A 21,944-nucleotide genomic window follows, 5' to 3' on the forward strand; every position below is an offset into this window, starting at 1 on the left:
CCAGCATTCTCTGTATGTCAGAGGAGTTCTTGGAATAAACAGGATGAAATAGAAAAAAGCTGTCAGCTACAGCTAGTGGACAGCCAACAAGGTGGCCTTTCCTTCCCTGCATTCCTCGGAGCGTTGTGTTTGCTCCCCCTCCCATGGGCCGTGTCTGTACTCTCGAGCGTCTTGAGGTCCTAGTCTCCCAGGTGTTTAGACCCAGAACCCATCATGACTCGTGTGTGTCTGTGTATGCACGCTCATGACTTGTCCTCAGGACGCAGCCAGCTTGCCCACCCTGCCTGATGGACAGCAGCAAGGTGACACTGTCAGCAGGAACCCCACCGCCACTGGGAGCCCCCCCTGGCCGAGCAGTTCTTACTCAGCCCTTTTTCCTACTGATGCCAAGGGTGCCTGTGTAAGGAGCAAATGAATCTACCAGAGGAATCTCCTGTGCTGGGATTACATGTGCTATTAATAAAAATTGCCTTCAGTTTCTAAATCGAGGCGCTTAAAACCCGCAATGAATGCATTCTGCATTAATGAGAAAACCCACCATCTTTTTTGTTGAAATTTAAATAGACCCATGAACTTTTGTGTCATGCATGCTATTTTAAAACTGTAAATCTATTCCACTTTTTCCATTGTGGTTGTTTTCATATTTCATTATGTTCTTACATAGGCAAGTCTTTAGTCTTTTAATATAAAGGATTTTATGTTTCCAGGCACAGGTTTTCATGCCCAGCTCAATAGGTTTGGTAGGAACCTTGTTTTCAGACATGTTTTTTTCTGTGGTATGAGATTAAAAAAGGGAATTGAAGAAAGTATTAAGGCATCAAAGCATCAAGAAATTATTGCTAACTTCTGGAAATTTAAAATAAGGTGTTCTAAACATTTTTTTAAATGAAAAAAATGAGAAAACATAAATATGGGCAAATTAAATATTTTCTGTGATTTCTGTTTTTGAGAAACCAAGTGGGACTCAGACTAACAGACTGTTGTGTTACATCACAGATGACGAACATTGCCTGAAACTGGATGACAAATTCTATGGGCCATGTAAAGGCACGCTAAAAGCCCCAAAGCTATTTGGGATTCTGTGAGGAAATGTACTGAGCTGTGCTCCAAAGAAAATCTCTTTTCCATAGCAATGAAAGAGAATTTATCTACAGTTCCCACACTTCCATACCTTTTCCTGTGCTGTTCCTCGTGCCTAGAAGATCCCTGTAGACCACAAAGCTATTTAATTCTCCATTAAAGTCTACATAAAAGTCTTCTATGATTATTCTGCAAATATTTGATGTCTGTTGTGATGATGATTTACTCTGGCCATTGCCTTTCCTGTTGACCAGTGCTCTGTCTTTATTTCCTTCTGTTTTCCATGCTTCTCATTTAATAATGAGGCTGACAGCTGTCTGGGACAAGGGCTGTATTTTTGATGTATGTTTGTATGGTGCTTGGCACAAAGGAGCTTGGTCTCTGACTGTGTATGTTAAATAATAATGATGTTGTTTCCAATTCTTTCAATCTCAGCTTTGTAACTGTTTCAGAAGTTCTCTTTTAAATAGTTAGAAGCAAATTATTATTTTAGCAATATTTTCCATACCAGCTATGATTTCTTTTAATAATCTAAGTGATTTTTCCAATATTCCTCACAAGCACTGTATTATGCCTGTATTGTTTTACTGATTTAAAACCCAAGACCTAACGATATAGAGATCTGCTCCAGATGTCTGAATAAAACTGCACAGTACAACCCCTGAAACCCAAGGGCTGCTGCTCTGGAGGGATGCCTTACTAACAAGAGGCAGGACGAGGAGTACAACACACGCCTTTTAATACCTGGCATATGCCCTCAGTGTCAGTGATAACTTAGTCTTTAGCGTTCTTCCCTTGGAGTATTTACCTATCTCATAATACTTAAGGGATGCCCTTGTCTTAGCATAGGAAGTGACATAAGCATCGGAAGTGTCAGGTCACGGTCATCAGTAAACATCCCTAATTAAAGAAACTCACTATTTGCTGGTTCGTCATTGTGTTTGGGCTCTATTGTACAGTCAAGATAATCTCTTTCTATTTCCTAAGTGGAAATCAGGATCTGCTTCTGTATTAAACCAGTCTCTAATCCTTGTACCCAGCTAAACATAACCACAATCTATTTATGTATTGGGCTATCCCCAATTAAACTGAAAAAGACTATAACCTAGTTCAGCCGTTGGGTAACACTGAGTATTAACGGTGGCTATTTTTAACATTAAGATGTTTCAGTCTTGCTGTGTTAAATAAAAGCTTGAACTAAGCTTTTTAATGCTTGCTGTCACTTATGGCCACATGGGCTTGAATATGTAACAAGGTGATGATGACCCCCAACTTTTCTGGGCTGGGCTGGCTTGGCTGTGATCTCCTCCTGATGGAGGAGTTCCCCAGATGTCCCCTGCCTGTTCCCCAGATGGGGTGGCAACTGAAGTCCCTGGCTTGCCCAAGCCCTACAGGAGGCAGCCTCTATGGCAGTCCTGAGCGTTTTGATGTGGGTTTGAACTTGGCAGCTCCTTCCCTCCGCTGCAGCTGGCGCGGTGACAGCAAGCAGAAGGGTCTGTTAAGCCTGCTTGGGAATTTCTCCATGTATGTTGGTGTTTAATAAATCACTTTCCCCCCAAATGCAATGCACACAATTTGTGCATTTAAACAGGTTGGTTTGGGGAACTTGCTGCTCTGTTGTCAGGGAAGCAAACACTCCACAAGTGCATCATGGAAAGACAATAACTAAAGTAGTGACGCAGACTTTAAATGAACAAAAAGGTTACTACCAAGTGATTTGTGTAGCTCTAATGAAGTTAGTAATTAATATCACAGACAGTGCATTTGACTCTGCAGGACACTATACCTTACTTTTTCAAATCTGAACTTGGGGTTATTCTGTCTTTTGCTTTGCCATAGGATGCAGAGAGCTGGTGTGGCTGCCAGTCTTCAGTGCTGGCTATGGTTATCCCTGTCACCGCGTTTTGTTTTCTTCAAAAAGGATAAATACATATGATTGCTACTTTCATTGCTTCCAGACCAAGCCAGGGCCAGGCAGCCGAGGTTCTGCTAGTGTTGGATGCTAATCTGGTGAAGCAGCATCTTCAGCAGAGGCTATGCTATGCGCAGCTGCCACTGAGAAACCACTGGCATGGTCTGGAGGTGAAATCAGAGTTGTGAGGCCAGCAGCAGAGTGTTGCCAAGTACACTTAACAAGTTAATGAGTTATATGCAACATAAGGACAATAATAATCATGTGATTAATCAGAAAATAAACCAAAGGTGCCGTTGAAGACCTGCAAGGTGAGGGCAGTCAGCAGGGAGAATCCAGGGTAATGAAGGCAGTAGATATATCTGTCCTTTGTGTGAAGTGTGAGAAGCATCCAGGTATGTGTGTTGCACAGGTTTTGCTGAACCAGAAATGTGCAGGTATATGGGGCATGAGGTGTTCATCCCCATATGGATGTGGATCCCCTATCATATGGAACATGTGGACTTTCACTGCTGTTTTCCCTTTATGCAATTTGGACAGATTTTAAAATCTCAATTATGCTTGATTTTGACTTATTTTAAGGGTGACTTGTGATAGACACCAGTGTGAGAGGAGAGGGAGGCATCTCATAAGAGCAGATATTTGAAGATCAGGTAAGCTGTCAGAGTTTTTCCATGTGATCCTTTAATGAAAGAACATCTTGTCCCCTAAGGGTGCTGCTCATTTTAGCTTCACCTTTTCCTTAAGTTGTGAGCGAGGGAGAGGACAGGAGACAATTCAGCACCGAAGCCTACCTTAGCTGCTCTGCTGCCCCTTCTGAAGGGGTCCATTTCCCTCCACTGACTCACTGAGCCCAAGCTGCCCTTGAGAATACCCTGCTGATGGGGCGGAAATTCTGCAGGCAGCATTATACTGCCCAGCAGTGGTGGTGTAATTGCCAGCAGCATAGTCTTGGGGTCAGAAGTCAAACATATTTTCTCTGCCTTTTGCAATAGGATGTGTCTGGACTGTTCCCCCTCACGTCCCTCTTCATTAACTACGATATGTGTAATCATCTCAGTTCATGTTTGTGGTACGTTGAGTCTTACTTTACGATGCCACAGAACTGTTTAAAATCCGTCAGACCACGGCTGCAGAGAGCATGCAACGATGGCAGGGAGAGCGTGGCTGGGGAGCCGGCTCGCTCACTCTGCTGTCAGCCAGTTGTGAGCTACGTAGAACGGAGATTTGTAGAGCATCAACAATCAGATCTAGTTTATGAGTCATCCTAGAATTACGTTCCTTGGGCTTGTGAACTTTGAATTAGCTATTTTTCTTTTAGCTTCTACATCTGCCAGCCTGACCATTGATTAAACTTCCACCAGCACAGAGGATTTGTGAAACCCAGGGCTGTAGCTACTTCCACAGGCTTAAGAAATCAAAGCTTTTCCCTACCAGTATCCCTACCAGTATTTTTGGTTCACTGGAACCATGCATGTCAGGTGTGCAGCTTTGGAGCAGCTCACCTGAGAAATGGGCTTGAGCAACTGATGGACATTCCCTTTTCTAGCCACCTGTATCTTTGAATCGGTAGCACGCTCAGTGTCCTTAGTTTCATGAGAACAAGTCCTCCCCTATTAATGTGAAACTCTAGTAGCTTTCAGCATAAAAAATGCTCAGAAAGCATTGAATAATGTGTTAATTACCATGAAGAAGGAAAAATGTGTGTGACAGAGAACTTGCAGTCCGCTGCTTCTGAAAAGGACAGTGTTGTCCCACACATCACAGAGATGTACATTTTGCAGATGCATGATTGGCACTGGAGCACAATGAAGTGAAAGTTTTAAAGGTTCTGCCACCCATCAAAATTATTGATTTCAGTTAGTAGTGATGGCTTTTTTTGTTATGCCCAGCTCCTGTGTTTACTGCCTGCTTTCAAAATGAATACATTTTATTAAAACCATAGAGAGAAAGCAAGAGACAAAAAATTGGTGGTCGTAGAAGGTCACCCAGCAGCTTGAGCACAGACATACATGTGTGCATGTGCGTGTTCCAGCTAGAAAGCTTGAGAGGATCCTGCTGTAGCTGTGCCAGCCCTTTCTGGCTCCTGCAGGAACACAAGAGCTTTCAGTGCCAAGGAGCTGGCTTTGCAAAGCAAGACTGAAGCTGGCAGCATTGTAACTGCTGGCATTTTTTTGAGTATGCTTCCTGAAAAACATGCTGGCTGTGATCTTCCTTTCTCAGGAGGCTGGATGGATGGAACAGGATGTGTCCGTGGTGATGCATAGTGATAATACAAGTTGGCTTGCAGAAGCAGAGCAGAAAACTCCACAAGCCGTGCTCCCTTATGTATTAGTGACACTCGGTCAGTGTGGATGGCAACAGAAGTAATTCCTTCCCAGAAGTGTCCCAGCAGCTACTGGGAAAAGACCCCTGTTGCCATCCACACTGAACATGGCACATGTACTTGTTTCTCCAGGTTTGTGGCCAAGTTTCTTGTGCATTTATGCACCTCCTGTACTACAGCAGGATAGTTTTATTGAGTGTTGCATATGTCATGATTACATCTTAAACCTTGTCTTACTTATTGCCTGTCAAAAAAAGCACTGGTAAATATTTGCCTTCAGGCTGTTGTGGATTTCTTCATTTCATTTGACTGCCAATCTAGCTTTCAGGCAGCGCAGTTTCAGGCTAGCGTTAATGCAGAGAGACTCGTCTCCTTCTCTGTCTGGAGAGAGACATCTCTGTGATTCACACAACCTGTGTTAGATGAATCACCCTGGAGCTGCCTGGTTAACCCTGTCTGCTTCCCTCTGGGAATCAAGGCAAGTAGTCTAAATGAGGTGAAGTGAATCCTGCCTGCAGCACTCAGCGCTAGTTGTCCTGTCGTGAACACAGTACAACAGAGGTGAAGAACTGGATCTTCAAAAAGAAAATAACCAGCATATTCTCACTTACATGTTCATTTTCACATCTTACATTTTGGAAAACTGGAAAGTACGTGCTGAAAGACATGGGAGTAAAGCCCTGTAAATAAAAAGAGATGCCGTTGTTCAATTAAATAGACATTAATTATGCCTGACTGTGTAGAGCATCTCACTCAAAGGCATTTCGTATGGCTCCAATCAGCTTACAGTCTGATGCTGGAGAAAGCGTGTGTTTTGCTGATAAACATGAGCCCAGGAGCCAGAAAATCCAAACAAGACGGTGAATCACCAAGTAATCGCATGAAGCATCACTTTACTAGGTGCTGGTGTGGTGAGTGGGCAGCCAAACGCTGAACCAGGGGGACCGGATGGATGATACTGTAAACGGGGAAAGACAAGAGCCACCGGCTCCCTCCAAGCAGACCATATTTAGCTGTGGTTTTGTTACTTCCAGTTGTCTGTGCAGTAAAGAGAGCTGCGGGGTGGGGGGGTGGGGGGGTGGGGGGGGCGGGGGGGTTACAATGCCCCGACGCCATACTCCAGCTGTGGACTGGGCTTTTGGAAGAAGAGCGTAGCTGCTTTACCCACCGGCATGTGTTGTGCATTTTTACACGCCACCTTTCTCCTGGTTCAGGTGTGAATAACAGCCTTGGCATGACCTCAGCTGAAACCGGTCTGGCCGAACTCAGCTCTGCCTTGGCCAAACCTCAACGATATGCCACCACCTTTCCTCAATGAGTGTGCCAAGTGGGTGTTGGGGCCCTGAGGGCACCCACAGCCCTGCCCAGCTTCCCAGGGCTCCCCCACCCTGTCCAGGACCTCATGTCAGCTCCTGCCCCAGTGGTGGGATTCCTCCACCCAGACAATAAGCCCAAAACACCTTTTAATGATGTCAAACCAGGAGCAGTTTTGCAAGCCAAGGTGGGTCAGAGAGCTCAGCGGTGCTCCGTTTCCATCCCAGGCAGGCTTGCTGTGTAGATAAACGTAATCAGGACCTCAAAGTCAGGCTCTGGCCACCACATACAATATTTTTAAAGTAAATTTGCTTTTATTGGCAGGCTTTTGAGGGCTTCCTTTGTATTTTTGTGTGAGTATGCCTGACTGTTGGTAGCTACTGTTGGTTGCACTTGCACCACAATGAAGAAGAAACTGCATTTGGAGAAAAAGACCTTTTTCTGGATCTCCCTTCAACATTTCTGAAGATCAGAGGCCCAGATTATTCTGCTGAGATTTCTAACCTACATTTTGCTAACGGAGAAGTTGCCTATCATTAAATTACCACCATGACTTAGTGCTATAAAATCAAGTTACTGAGATCTGTGAGGGCTGCAGCTGCAAAGGAGACCGTGGCTGCCAAATCTGATTGCACCGAGGACTGCAACATACCACAAAGATCCCAACTGCAAAAAATGGTCTGTGCTGGTGCCATTTGTCTGAAAGTTTTTTTAGCTCAGTATTCGAAGAACATTTATGGCTAGCTCACATCTTACTATTATTAGTATATTATGATTTTTTAATTTGCGTTGATTTCATTTGAAAAGCACATTTATTAATGTCATATATGACTTAATCCTGTTTCCTGGACAATTGTCGGCAGAATTCATTGATGTTATTCAGTGCAAGGGTGGCAAAGAGACAGTCTTTTTTCTAAGTAACTCCTACTGAAATAATTTGGTTTTGCCATTTGCTCTTTATCATTGTTCTTTTTTTCCCACAGCTGACGGTTTTTTAAATTGTTTTGCCTTTTCAGTTAACTAGACTAAAAAGTAACTTGTATTTTATTATGAACTGAACTGCATCCCTTCCTCTGGCTGCTCATTTCTCACCCTTTGCTGAGTATTAGACTGTGCTGGCTTAGTGCATTAATGCGGAAAATACACATTAGAGTCACCAAGGCTCTACAGCGCATGCATATGGAGCACGCCCTCCTTTTGATACATCAGAATCCAGATTATCTACAAGTAATAGACTAATGAGGGGTTCTCTAATGAGGTAGCTGATTAAAGGCAATCCTATTCCCCAAGAGCTCTAATGCTGGCTTTCCCTGCTGTCTTGTGCACAAGGTGTACAGGTCAGTGCTTCTTCCCTATCCTTGTGCTCCATCACCAAAGGATCACGTTCTGCTTTTAGTGCCTAGTTAAAGAATTGTAAAAATGCTGCTGTGGTATGGGGGAAAAAAAGGTGGTGGAACAAATTCAATACCCCGTGCAAACAATTGCTGGGAACAGAGTCTACCAAATCTATTCCTCTGAAGGTAGCAGTGGCTTATTTTTAAGGGTGGGTTGGGGTGGGTGGGAAGGGCCGGCACTTTAAGGTGCTCCTGATTCTGTTTCCCTAAAAATAAATCCAAGTTTTATTATTCCTTAATTTCTGAGTGTCTTTCTCTGTCCCTTCCCCCACTTAAGACCCTCAGTAGTTCTCCTCAGGCACATAATCCTTCATTTCCCTACATCATACCTCTCAGTTTCAGACTATTTTATCCCTGGTACCTTTCTCACTCAGCATGAAACTTCCTACCTGGTCATTGGATGTGAAGCAGGAAAGGCAAAGACAAATCCATGGGCATGAGCTGACGTAAATAATTGCTACGGACCTAATGCAGCTTCATCGCACATGTATTTTTGCTCTTTTTTCTATACTCGCTCACGGAGCTGCAGGAACAGATGGTGACTGGAGCAGCTCCCCCGGGGCACACAGTAAACGGCTGGTATTCCCAGTGTGTCTGTACCATCCAGCCCAGCACTGTGCCTAGACCCGAACCCATTTCTGTCCCTAGCTGGTGTTACTGGTGGGGCTGAGAACTGCCAAGGGGCAGCCAGCACTGACAGATGTGAGAAACAAAATGTGAAATGCTGCAAATGTGAAATGAAGGTGTACTCTCCTGCTAAATGCATGGGGAGAAAGTGCACTTTCAGACACTGTGCATTCCATTTCTAGTAAAATAAATCTGAAATTTGTTTTTCCTGCTTTGTTGAGTTTTTTTCCCCCTTGCATTTCCCTCCCCCTCCAAGTTGATTCAGATTCTCTCTATACACAACCCTTATGCCAGAAGGTGATTTGAGGAACTACTTTTGCCTTCATAGACATAAATACAAAATGGCTAATTAAGTGTCACTAAAAAATGCTGATGTTTTATATCCAATGGAAAATTTCTGTCTAATTGCTCTGGGCATCACCCGGTCTAATTGTAACTGTCTGGAGAAAGAATGCAGGGCTGTTACTCTGCGATGTTTACTTCATCCTGCTGCAGGGGGCATTCCTTTTAGACATGACTATTGAAGCAGAGAATGGATAAGATGGGTGAGAAGCAATCACTCTGAGTTTTAATATCGCACCAGGCAGTAACATCCAAGCGCTCATATGCTTTATGATGGCACGTGGCCTTGTGGTTTGTGTCTCCTTGTGCCTGTGCCTCAGGCAGGCTGGGTTGCAGAGGTGTGGACTAGCAGAGAGTGCAAGAGGGCTGAGGAGACCAGGGCTGCATCAGCCTCCATCAGTCTACGAGGTGGCATTTGGAAATCCAAGCCTACAGTCAGGCCTGTTGAGAAAGGCTCAGTTCACCTATTTCATCAATCAACCCGCTGTTATCCCTTGCAAGGAGGCTGGAAACACTGTACCTCTCCCCAGATTTGAAAGAAAGTAAGGAAAAGTTTTCCCCACAGATATATAGTGATTGAAATTCATGAATGCTGATAGCGTTCCCTGAGGAACAAGAGCTCTTCGTCATGTGGAGGAAGGCAGTAGTACAGAATGGGACCTGAAGAGTTAATTGTGCAGTTGGAAAACAAGAATAGGCTTGGAAGAGGCAGAACAAAGGAAAACACACGTGCAAGTTTCTCAAGTGCAAGTGCTTCATGCCATGGTCGGGACAACCCTTATGGATGGCTTTATAGAAGAGATATATTGTGCGGTTGCTGGAGAGCTGCGTTTTCTTTGTCTGCCTTGAATTTTATGAAGAGCATATGGAAGATGATGTCTAGCCATTCCTAATCTAACACTAACTGTAACTAAACACAAAGGCTTTTCTGACTTTGGTTTATTTCTGCTGTCTGCGCTTTCTGCTATGATATGTAATAAACAGTCAGATGAGTTGTCAGAGCCTACAGTTCTGCTGAGATCAATCTGGCCGTAATTCTCTCCAGTCCTGCTGTGGGCAGGTTTGTCTCTTTTATCCGTGGTGACAAATTCTGGACAACTTGAAGAGACCTAAGTGAACCTGAGGTGCAGAGCACAGCACTCCAACAACTCGCTCACCTTCATGATTTCCAGCATGTTTCAAAAAACAGGAACAACTTCAGCTGAGTATGCTGACATCTTTTTGCAAACCGCTGGCCATGCCATAAATCTTCCCTGACAGAGATATTGTTGCGTTTTGTGCAGTAAGTATTAAAAGCCATTCTGCACATCCTATGCAGAGGGACATGGCACTTGGTGCTCCTTGGGATTATCACTCAGCAGCAGAGTCTCGGTGCCTGATGTGTGAGAGACAGGTGAGGTGGAGATGCAGGATGAGGGCCAGTTCAGCTGCTGCCAAGCACTGAAACACAGGTGAAGGAGAATCAGGACATATTTTCGCTCAGTTCTCCCCTTGGTAGTTCTGAATAATTTCTATGTACATTGATGAGTGCCTATTACTTTTGGAAAAGCTCCTGGCTCTTCAAACTTAAGAATGGGCTCAGGAGGTCCCTGAAAATCCCCGTGAAAGATATAGGAATGCAATAAAGCCGAAGGGGAAACCAAGCAGATTTCAGTTGAAGAATTTTGCAAAGGTCTGCTTTTTCAGGGGAAACCCAATTATTTTTACAGTGGAGGAATGTGAAATAAGTGCTAGGCTGCAATCATAGCAAGAGGTGTTCTTTTCTGCATATCATTGCTCCCTTTAATAAAGGTACATTGTCAGTTAAAGATTTGCTTGCCTGTAGCAAAAAGGGTGAGAAGAATGGGCTCATGAAAATTTTTTTTTCCCTGCTCAGAAACAAAGTTGTTCAGACTTCCTACAGGCTGAATAAGAATTAGTCACCTATTAGATTTAGGGGCTGATAGAGTAACTAGGAGATTGTAAATATAAAGGAAAGGGCTTGGTTCTGAGCTCTTCATAGTTAATCCAGAGTCTGGATAATTGAAAGCTAACTATAGAGTTTCTATATACTTTTATATAAGTTGTGGTACCCCTACTGAGTAGTTCTGTATAAGTTTATTACTCTTCATTTGTTAATCAAGAAGTATTTTGCATATGTTGTTAGAAGTGTCACCTAGTGGCACACATTACAGTTTTTAATATATTTTTCCTTCTGGCAAAATTTCTTTTCTCAATGAGCTATGAAACTATACAAATTTAAGGAGCAGACTTTGGGTTTGTGGCAGGTACACTATGTATCTGATCCTGTGGACAGTATCAGCTCTGTGCTACTCTGACTTTATGCAGACTTGGTGTGTTCTGACGCATCTTTGCCACCATCCAGCTGCAGTAGCACTGAATTTGTAGCTGGATGTTTTTTCAAGCCCTTGCTAGTAAAGGGTTGCAGCAGAAGTGAGAGCTCATTATGCAGTTCAGGAAACTGGGTCACTTTGGAGTCACTTGGAGGCTGACAGAGAAAAATAGGATTGTAAATATTAGAGCTTTTTTTTAAAAAAAAAAACAAAACAAAACAGAATAATATTCCTACTTTTAAGATAATTCCAAAATAATATTCAGATATTTTATTCCAGACAAACGCTTTGCCCAGCAGGAGGTTAAGTGTATTTTGCAGACAGAGAACGTAATAAATTTACAGCAATTTATGCATTAATGAAACATTTCATTTTTTAATCAGCATTAGTTTTGATAACATTTGAATGAAAAACAGAGTGGGGTGAAATGGCATCTATTATTCTGGGGTTTTTTCGCTTTCCTGTTTTCATCATGCAACAACCAAATGTGTTTATTTTACTGGCAATATTAAGACAATCATATGATTTTGAGTAAGTCTTTTGAGATTGTTTGCAACTTTTTGCTCTTCTGCATGTCTGCTTCCTCCCAGCTGGGGGCTGGCTGTTGTATGGAAAGGCCAACCACGTCACGGAAAAGCCCTGTCTCTGATCAGATGGGCTTAATATAAACCAGGTTTGCCGAGAAAGAATTAAAGAGGCAGCCCCAAAGCAGGAGAGGATTTACTTCAGCAGAGCAGCTGAGTGTGCTGCAGCCCGCTGAGGGAGAAGGGTCGTGCCAGCGAGGGACCCCGCTGCTCGGAGGAGCCTGGCAGAAGTAAGGCAGCGCTGGTTCGGACACAGGCTGTTACTGTTGGTGCTAGAGACTCAGGCGGCTAAATGCAACCCAGGGAATCAAAACTAGTTTGAACTCGGAATGTAGTGTGTGACAGGGACTCGTCTGGCTTTGTTTAATGAAGGATGAAAACGTGTTAGGGGTGAATTTGTAACATGTTCATGTTTCTGACGGTTTAGTGAGTGACTGTTAGTTGCAGGTTGTGAGTTAGGCGCTGTTGTTTGAACCGGAGCTGTTTTTTCTCATCTGGTCTTTTCAGTGGGGTAACTGCAAGGAAAAAAATCCACCGCAGTAAATATTTCATTTTGTTTTTGAAGCCGCCTTTGCTTGGTTTGCAATTTCTAATTTAGATATATTTCTTACTGACAACGTTACTGTGACTAGGAACATGCAAAGGATCTTGTTTTGCCCCTAAGTGCTGCACATCGCAGAGAAAACGTTGCGTATGTGGAAGTAAGTTCAGACAGGGTGTGCTTTTTCTGTGTATTCGTCCCATGTCCTGCTGTGCATTTATTCACAGAAGTTTTCTGTTTTGTGTGAAGAGGAATAATAATTTGTGTTGTTTTCGTGCTTTGCTGTACTCTTTTTCATTCACCACCTATTATTCAGGTTTCAAAGAGGTCAGGTGCATGTTACGGACAATTATCCTATTTACTAATAAGGAGAAGAGAGCCGAGAAACATCAGATAGAAGGCGAAAAGCAAAATGTCTAAATAACTGTCACTTTGGGAAGTGGAATGCATCAAAGTAACTTTCCTAAAAATGGTAGCTGTTGGCTCGTGAGAATGACATCACTGTCCTCTGCCTCCAAGCAAGGCAAAATAGAGTTTGCTGAGTGAAAGGTAGTTAAGAGCCATGTTTAGATAAGAAGAGTGAACCTATCTAGCTGATTGTGCAGTAAATGAAGTTAATGATTTAATACCTGTGAATTTATGAGCTTTTTCTCCCATTGCTGCCTCCTAAAGCAGCTAGAACCTGCACAATGTGAAAGATGCTGTACGTCCAGCTGCATTGGGAGTCCGAGGCAACTCGGACCAGTGCCTCTGTTTGCCCCCCATTATGCACAAAGGATGCGGAGCCGTATCTGTAGGTGCTGCCTGTACTGTAGGGTGCCCTTCAGCAGGGGTCTAGCTCTTGTGTAGGACAGCTCTGGTGAATGCTGCCCCTTCCTTCTCCTCCTGGGACACAGAACACAGCAATGCCTCGCCCTTTCCAGGGCTAAGCTACACCTAGCACAGCCATGAGCTTGTAAAGGCTAAACAATGATAGAACTTAGCACATGAGGGTGGTATGATCCTGAGGAAACAGCCTCTGACTCACTATGTCGTGTACCAGCAACTACAAAAGTGCAGAAAGTTTAATTTTTCTTTTGTTGTATACTAGATCCCTATAGAAAAGCAGGATGTGCTGCCTTGAAGTTAATAAGAGAGCGTTAATGCATTTCTAAATGTTTTATGGGTAACACTTATGATTTCCCTGTTTCTCACTAGGGGTAAAAAATGACCCTTAACAACGTTACCATGCGTCGCACCCACAACAGCAGCCTGCAGCAGCAGCAGCAGCGATGGAGCATCCCTGCTGATGGGAAGAATCTGCTGGTCCAGAAAGACTCCAATGAGTACAACCCGCAGAAGCGATACACCATCAATCCCGATGAATATTACAGAAGGAGCTGGTCCTCAGAGTCATCTGACTCTGTCATCTCCTCTGAGTCTGGCAGCAATTGCTACCGGGTGGTGCTGATCGGGGAGCACGGTGTAGGCAAGTCCTCGCTAGCCAACATCTTTGCAGGGGTGCATGACAGTATTGACAGCGACTGTGAGGTGCTGGGAGGTAGGTCGTTATGTCCCAGAGTGTTTGTGTGTGTTTGCAATCAGCTCTGCCAGTAGTAATTGGCACAGAAAAACAGAAAGACCATTTAGTCAGAAACTGAGCTAACAAACATTTGGATCTGATCATCAAAACTGATTCAACTCATGCATCTCTCTAAAGAAAACAAAAAAGCAAAATGAGTAAGCTACTTACCACAATGACTGAAAGCTTCTGAGAGAGAACAATTCAGATTCCCATGCTATTTCATTCCAAAATACCTGTTGGAAGCTGCCTCATTCCTGCCTGTGATAATGCTACACAAGCGGCTGGTTCAGCTTTCATGCTGGTCCAACATTTGTGTCACTGCTGGCTCCATGCTGCTGACTCCAGCTTTCTATGGGGGAGAGAAAACAACTAAAGGTCCTCATGGTCTACAAGAATAAAAGGCTTAGAAACAGTATATAAAGAAAAATAGAAAAGCCACTGCCAAGTCCTTCAGTCACCTCCAAAGTATTTAACATTAGAAGGCATCTCAGCTTTTCTGTATAAACACATTGCCTCAGCGTAGGCTGTGTGGAGTTTAAGTAAAATATATTTCCTCCTCATTTCATGTTACTTGCACAGCATGGGTTCCCCCAGGGGAAAACCAGATAAAGGTCCTTCAGCAGTATAGGAAAATTTCTATTGCCCAAACAGGGGGAAAAGGCACAAGCTGTAGGGTTTTCTTTGATGCTTCCCCCTTGCTATCTTCCTCTACTTTGTTTGGAATTGCAAAGCATCCTTTAATCCCAAAGATCAGATCATGCAGAAGGTGAAGCTGTGGCACCAAGCGCTGAGCTATACTGTGTGCAAGATGTTGATGTGGAAGGGTGGTGCTGCAACAGAAAGCTGCTGTGGTCCTAAGGAGGCAGACACTGTCCCTGTCGGAGGACAAGCAGTTTACAAGCTGGTTTTGCTCGTCACTGTGCAGGACTGTCCTCATCTCTCCCGTATCTCTCCCCTCTCCTGCCTGCTCTCCCTTGGTGCGATGGGGCCAGCGCTAGCACAGAGAGTTTCTGGGCTTCTGTTCCAACCCTCAGTAGAACACAGGCAGGACAACCTTTTGTGTCTTTAACTCTCCAGTTAGGAGACATTTTGACCAGGATTTAATACAGCCAGCATCAGGAAGGTTGGACCCATATTTTCCTTGCTTGCTGTCAGACTCGGGGCGGAGATCTTTGTGCCTTTGGGGAATCTGAAGTTCCCCATGGTGCAGTCACTCTGAATCAGTTATCCAGGTGTGCTTTGTCTTCGGCTTCTACCACTAGCTCTTCCCATAATACTACCAGCTCCTTGGCCTGGACTATCTCTGATAAAAGTTTTACTAGTGCTACACAAGCTAACTAGAGTAGGACCCTTGAGCAAACAGTCAAAAGTGCAGCTGATTTGCTTTGCGCGTCCGTCAGACAGTTTTCTTTTCCATGCGCAGCTGTATGGGTTCCTCTTTCCTTTGCACTTCCAGAAATATTGCCCAGAGTGTAGGAGGGACAGATTTTCAAGACCAGCTCTGCTGAGGTATTGGAAAACTTGCTATTGTTGTATATCTCCTTTTTTAGTCCCAGTTTTGAAATAAGCATGAAATGAACTAATTTCTCACTTTCAGTGTGTTTTATAGTCTATGGAGGTTCCTTAGGATTGACTAAGGTGCAAATCAGTGCTGAATATGACCATTTGGACATAATATTTTTAAGGAGAGTGATTTGTAGCCTCTCCATGCGTAACAGAGTGGAGGAGTCCTCTGGATGTTGTCCTCTGGTCTGTGTGGAGCTTGTTCTCATGCAGATGCTTGATCAGTTGAAGAAACTAGTCTCCAAACTCCAACTTGCAAACTGGAAACTTTATTACAAGAGAGGACGGTTTCATGGTGGCCAAATCACAGAGGGAGGGCAGCTGCTTTTACAGACAGGCTTTGCTATTGACTGTAAGATTAAGCTAACTCATGGACACAAATGTCATGCTATTGGGCCTGCAAGGGAAACTGCTCCTATTGATTAGCTCTGGCTTTTTAATCTTCCCACTTTAAGCTGCATCAAGCCTGGGCTTGTTTTGATTTTATTTTAAATGTGCAATGTTTTTGGCTCATAATCATAGTTTGGCTCAATATCTTTTGCATGGGTGTAGCATGATTCCTGGCTTCGAGGAAAGGGTCTGGTTATAACTCAGGGGAAAGTTCACCCCATTAATGCCCAGCAGAAGTTTTATGAGGCAAGGGTTGAGACACGGTCCTGTCTACAAACGTGGTTGGGACAGACCCCTTAAACACTGCAGTGAGAGGGGTGGTACGCTCAGAAGCCCTCAGCCTGGCATTTTTCGCTGACCAGCAATGCAAGACTAGAGATGGGTCCAAACCCCTTACCGCTCACCCAAATGTCCCCAGGTTTGGGGAAAAGAAGGAAGATTAGTATCTGAAGCAGAAGCCAGAGCGAGATATCAGAGCAAGAGTTGATTGAAACTGTGAGTGGGAACAGCCCCCCTGATCCAAGCAGAATTTTGTCACATGGCATTTATAACCTAGGTATGCATTTTTGTGGCCTCGGTCCAAAATAACTGAACTTCTGTGGTGTGTTGATTCTTTTGTTTTTTGACATCAAAGGTAATGTGGAAAACTGTGAAATGGGAGAGAACTAGGACACAGCAGAAGTCTCTCTCTCTGAAACTCAACAGCTTTTGTCTCACAACCCCCTGTCATCATTGCTGGGTAGGCTGTTAGCTGTATTGCTCTCAGCAGCAGTGACTGTTCACCCGTAAACTGTCCCTGCTAAAGTGAAAGCAAATATTTTCCATTACTCAGCCTCGCTGGACTCTGCTGCTCCCATGGGGCAAATGTTCAGCCTTTGGTTATTTCTTCCACTGGTTCTATTTTCTCTCTCCCACATCAGATGAAGAGAATATCAGCCAAAGTAATGAACATTTCGTTTCCTGATCTTTCAGCCTCCTTCATCTATCATGGAAAGTAAGACAACCAGTAATGAACAGAGGGCAGGTCATGTGCTGATGGAAATGAGGAAAGAACTGAATGTGAGCCAGCATAAAATCTGGCTCAATAACTTTAACTGTGAACAAATTATACATATTCAACTGCTGGTTTTTTTGTAACGTACATGACGCCACAAGTTCATATACTACCAACCTTATCTACCTTTCTGCTTTTCTTTCCAGAAGACACATATGAAAGAACCCTGATGGTGGATGGCGAAAGTGCAACCATTATACTGCTGGACATGTGGGATAATAAGGTACTTTAATTTGTTCTAGTCAAATGCCAAAAGAAAAGTGCTTATGAATGACTGCTAATATCAAAAGTAGGTATCTTTGGGGAAAGAAAGTAGGTGTTTTCCTTATTTCAACATCAGGGAAAAAACAGGATTAACCCCAGCCCCGCACCAAGCCAAACATGCCTAAAGGCTGTCTCTGCAGTGTAAGCCTGAGAAGCGCAAGCCTTCTTTATTTTTTTAATGATAAAACAAGACATTCAAGCCGTTTTCCAGACGATGTTCATTCCAGTTTAAAGCCAGCACAATTAATTATTTGGGGTGAGTTTTGCCCTCCTTTGTGGTGAAGTATTCATACCATCACCACATTGGAATTGCTTTTAGTATAACTGTGATTCAAACCATACCCGTTACAGTTACAGCAGGAATGTATTTGGATTGAATGTATTGGACATGAGCACAATCTGCTCTGGGCATAACGATGTCTGACCATATCATCTGAACAGCGTGAAGGAGAATGGATTCGAGACCACTGCATGCAAGTGGGAGACGCATATTTGATTGTCTACTCCATCACAGACCGAGCAAGCTTTGAGAAGGCCTCCGAACTCAGAATACAGCTCCGCAGGGCACGCCAGAAAGAAGATATCCCCATTATTTTGGTTGGCAACAAAAGCGACCTTGTCAGGTGCCGTGAAGTTTCAGTGGCAGGTAAGGAAAATGATAAGCACAAACCCAACATAAACGTCGAGTCATCTAGTAGCTTTGGAACAAACTGCAGAGCTCTGGCTGAGGGAGTACGCTGTGATCAGGACTGGGCAATAAAAGAGCAATAAAACAACGGAGGACTGGAACAGAGGGCAGAGGACTGGGAGGGGTCTGCCAGGTCCTTAAGCCTCCCTTGGCAATGCTGTTACGTGTCAGATAATCTCTTTCCTAAATTTATTAAGTACTGCCATAAAAGCAGCTTAAATTTCTTCCCTTCCAGCTCTTAGTGTAAGACACTGCAGTATGTGATTTCTCTGGTAACTGAAAACTCTTTGGATTTCCAATATATGTTTATGCATAACAAGTTCAACCTCCTTTATTCTGCTGCCAAAGATTATGCCTTTTTTATAACCAGTTCTCTGTCCTCCCTGAGAAATTAAAATTCCCTCTCATCCTTTGCTCTGCTAGTCTGGGCAGGGACTGTGCAGCCTTTCAGGAGAGGTCTCCTTGCTGCCTTGGTTTGGGATGCTAAACCGGCCCTCCTTCTGCTGCACGCGAATGAATAACCGCTGAGCCCGTGCACAGGAATGGGGAGACTGCCGGGCAAGCTGCTGCTGGCTCTCAGTGTCTGCAGTCAGTAATATCTCTTCTTGGAGAGTCTTCCCTGAGGCTTAGGTGACACAACATAATACACAGTGATACATTAGATGATCTCATCTTGGTCCATCAGAAATATGGGTTCCTCTGCTCGGTGTTTTCTTCTCTCTCTGTTCTACTCCTTTATTTTCCAGCTGAGCTAGACACCTTTTTTTCACTGGAGGTGTGCACAGTTCCTCTGGCTCCTGGTACAGTTGTCCCAAGTGAAGAGTTTGAACTGGTGAGCTCATCAGGAGCCCAGGGACGCCTATTTGCCTTCTCATTCCTCTCCGCCCCACCTGAAAAATTGTTTTGAAAGACGGCAGGCGCATTCATGTCACTTTAGTCATCCTGGAAATGACTTCACAGCAAGTCAGAAGATAGAATAAATTGCCTTGTGTGTGAAAGACAGCTGTCAGGTTTAGTCTAGGCTCACGTAATTAAGCACCAGAACTATGATTTCAGATGTACCTCTAAAGCTACAGACAAAGTTCTGCCTTTATTTAAGAGTTTTGTACATGTGTCTGTTCACACCAAAGCTGCTACTGCCCCAAGACCCTGGTTTACACCCATGACCTCCCGTGGGGGAGGACCAGGCGCTGTCTCCTGTGCTGTGCTGTGAGCGTGGAGGGTGCTGTCACCACCCTTTAATGCAACTTGAGGGAGTCTGCCCATGAGATGACGAGGTGTTTTTGAGTCACCACTGAATTGTCAGCCTTCAGTGTCTTGGCTCAAGTTGGTCAGCCCCAGCTCCCTTCACAGCCGACAGCGAGGGCTGGGCTTTTCCAGGAGGGGATTGACCCCCCCCTCGCTGGGAAGGCAGTGTGACACAGAGCAGATGAATCACGGGTTAGTGGGCAGCATCAAGTGATTAAAGACTTATCTGTGCCTATATTAGGCTGGAGGAATTCCCCCGGTGACGCTGGCTCCCCGCACACGGCAGCCGGCGGCCTCTTTGCCTCCCCCTGGCTTGTGATGCCTCATTGACATATCCACCTTGCAATTTTGCAGAGGGACGAGCCTGCGCTGTCGTGTTTGACTGCAAGTTCATCGAGACCTCGGCAGCTGTGCAGCACAATGTGAAAGAGCTGTTTGAAGGCATCGTGCGGCAAGTCCGACTCCGGAGGGACAGCAAGGAAAAGAACGAGAAGCGGCTGGCGTACCAGAAACGGAGAGAGAGCATCCCCAAGAAAGCCAGGCGGTTTTGGGGCAAAATAGTTGCCAAGAACAACAAGAACATGGCCTTCAAACTCAAATCCAAGTCTTGCCATGACCTATCGGTACTTTAAGAACGCTGGACTCTGCCAAAGCTTGTGGCATTTTGTGGACATGATCTAACTATGTCGTGGGACAATCAATCAATCTATATTAGATTGGGCTATCAAAGTGACTTAGGTTCACAGTCGTGATTGTGGTGATACGTGCTGGCATAAGAACAGCACAGTGCATGGAAATATCTCTCTTCCTTTTTTTTTTTTTTTTTTTTTTTTTGTCAGTAGTTTTAAAAGAAAAGTATAGACCAGAACGACCCAAAGTTATGCTGGGAAGCGTTCTGGAATATACCTGTTCTTTACCCTCTCACCTTTGGGTAATAATGTAAGAATCTTGAACTGTCATGACTTGGGAAGTGAATACTACACTCTTTACTCTTTCTCCTTTATATTATTATTTCTTTTTTAAAACTGTGTAAAGAATTGAGGAACTGACTGGGGATCGGTCCTTTGCCAGTTGGCTGGTCACGCTTGAGCACTCACAGCTGAAAAACCTGCATTTTGGTAGAATAGCCACCAAGACACTTGGTTGTTTTTCTTGTTTTGTTTTTGATGGTGGTTTTTTTATTTTATTTTATTTCAAGGATTGGTTTCAATGAGTTTACACATCTCTTACTTTGAAAATATTTAAGGAAAATTCTTATAATCAAATAATTTTTCCTCTCATATTTTCTTATTATGCGACTTCAAAAATCATAGTAAAATTAAAATTAAAGTGCAAGTTGTATCAAAGTGCATCAAGTGCAGGATGCTAAACCTTTATAAATCACCTGAGCTTTTTTAAGAAACCACATGGACTTCTCGTATCCAGCCTTGGCCTTTCTCTACGCCAGAGCTATGCAGTATTTATTGTTGCGCAAAATAACAAGCATTTTAATGTTGAGGGGAAATGTATTTATTACCAAGTTTCTTAAAAGAATAATGTTAATTTTATTACTGTTTTCTATCTAATATCTTTTTTCAGATATGCAAGTTTTTACTTACATGCCTTGTAATAAAATAAATAAAATATATGACTGCCTTTGAGCCTCAGTGGGAAATCCCTAAGAATTTTTCAAGTTGAGAAAATCTTTTGGGTGCTGGGCAAGATTGCTACATGAAAAGTACAGTGAGGATTCCTTACATCTCTGAACACAGGCTACTTAGCAACCTAGGTTTATAAACCAAGAATCACCCAGAGCCCCAAAGCTACGAGTGCACAGTATCCCTCATGAGCAAATGGGGTTGTGGTAGCAGAGAAAAAAATGAATCACTCCTAAAAACAGTATTTGGCCTTCAGCCTGAAAACACTTTAGAGATTTAGATAAGTACTGTCACCCCGATTTTGGAGACTAAAAGAAGTCAAATGCTACATTCAGGGACAGAAAGCCGGTAGCTGGCCTGGTGTGTCCTAATCCTCAGCTACTGTTGGACATATCTCTGTTATTTTCCTCCTGACCATGCTGGTTTCTGTGGGTGCAGAGTTCAAGGCAGAGGAACAGTCATTGCATTTTGCCCACAGATGGCTCAGAAAAGCCGAATCTCCCACCTGGCAGGTCCTCTTCCTTGGTGATGAGGGCAACAAAACGGGACACCAATAAAATGAGAATTGGGCTTTCTGTCTTGGGCTGTGCAGCTTTCACGCACCAAAGGCTTTGAGAAGGGGTGAGCTCGCTGAGTGTTTGTCCAAAATACTGCAGTATTCAGATCTCCCTGGATGAGGATTCCTGATGTAGAATAAACTGTTGGCAAGAACAGAAAACAATGTTTTGAATAGAGCACAGACAAGATCCCTGTGGCTGGATTTTGAATGAATGTTTTTCAAGTTGTTGGCATGCAACTTAAGGTTGGCTCAGAGCAGTCTAGAGAACGATACCCACTCCGATACCAGTCTTCAGAACTTTTAAACTCAGAACCTTTTCCTCATTCAAGAATGGAAACAAAGTTGCACAAACCAAACACATTTTTAAGATTATTTTTAAGAACTGAATGTATAGCCAAACACAGCCAGCACATTTCCTTAGTCTGTTCTTTATTCAGCCAAGCTATGGACCCAGCAAATCTAAGCTAAGCAAGTTTCGAAGAATTTGTTGATCATACAGCCTTTAGGGGTAAAAGTCATACATG

At 43.7% G+C, this 21,944-nt stretch overlaps 1 protein-coding gene across 2 annotated transcripts in view; it reads left to right on the forward strand.

The window, feature by feature from the left end:
- GEM (GTP binding protein overexpressed in skeletal muscle) overlaps window positions 1-20,851 on the forward strand; it is a 32,977-nt gene extending 12,126 nt beyond the window's left edge. The window contains exons 1-5 of one of the 2 annotated variants that reach the window (XM_005445394.3): window positions 11,964-12,142; window positions 13,651-13,993; window positions 17,171-17,247; window positions 17,730-17,934; window positions 19,579-20,851. In XM_005445394.3, coding sequence (XP_005445451.1) covers window positions 13,660-13,993; window positions 17,171-17,247; window positions 17,730-17,934; window positions 19,579-19,856 — 894 coding nt within the window. In that variant the 5' untranslated portion in view covers window positions 11,964-12,142; window positions 13,651-13,659 and the 3' untranslated portion in view covers window positions 19,857-20,851. Of the gene's footprint in view, window positions 1-11,963; window positions 12,143-13,650; window positions 13,994-17,170; window positions 17,248-17,729; window positions 17,935-19,578 lie in introns of those variants that run through there. The other variant, XM_055705953.1, reaches the window with a different exon arrangement.
- The last annotated feature ends 1,093 nt before the right edge of the window (window positions 20,852-21,944 follow it).

Source organism: Falco cherrug, chromosome 3 (assembly GCF_023634085.1).
Source record: "Falco cherrug isolate bFalChe1 chromosome 3, bFalChe1.pri, whole genome shotgun sequence".
NCBI classification, from domain to species: Eukaryota; Metazoa; Chordata; class Aves; order Falconiformes; family Falconidae; genus Falco; species Falco cherrug.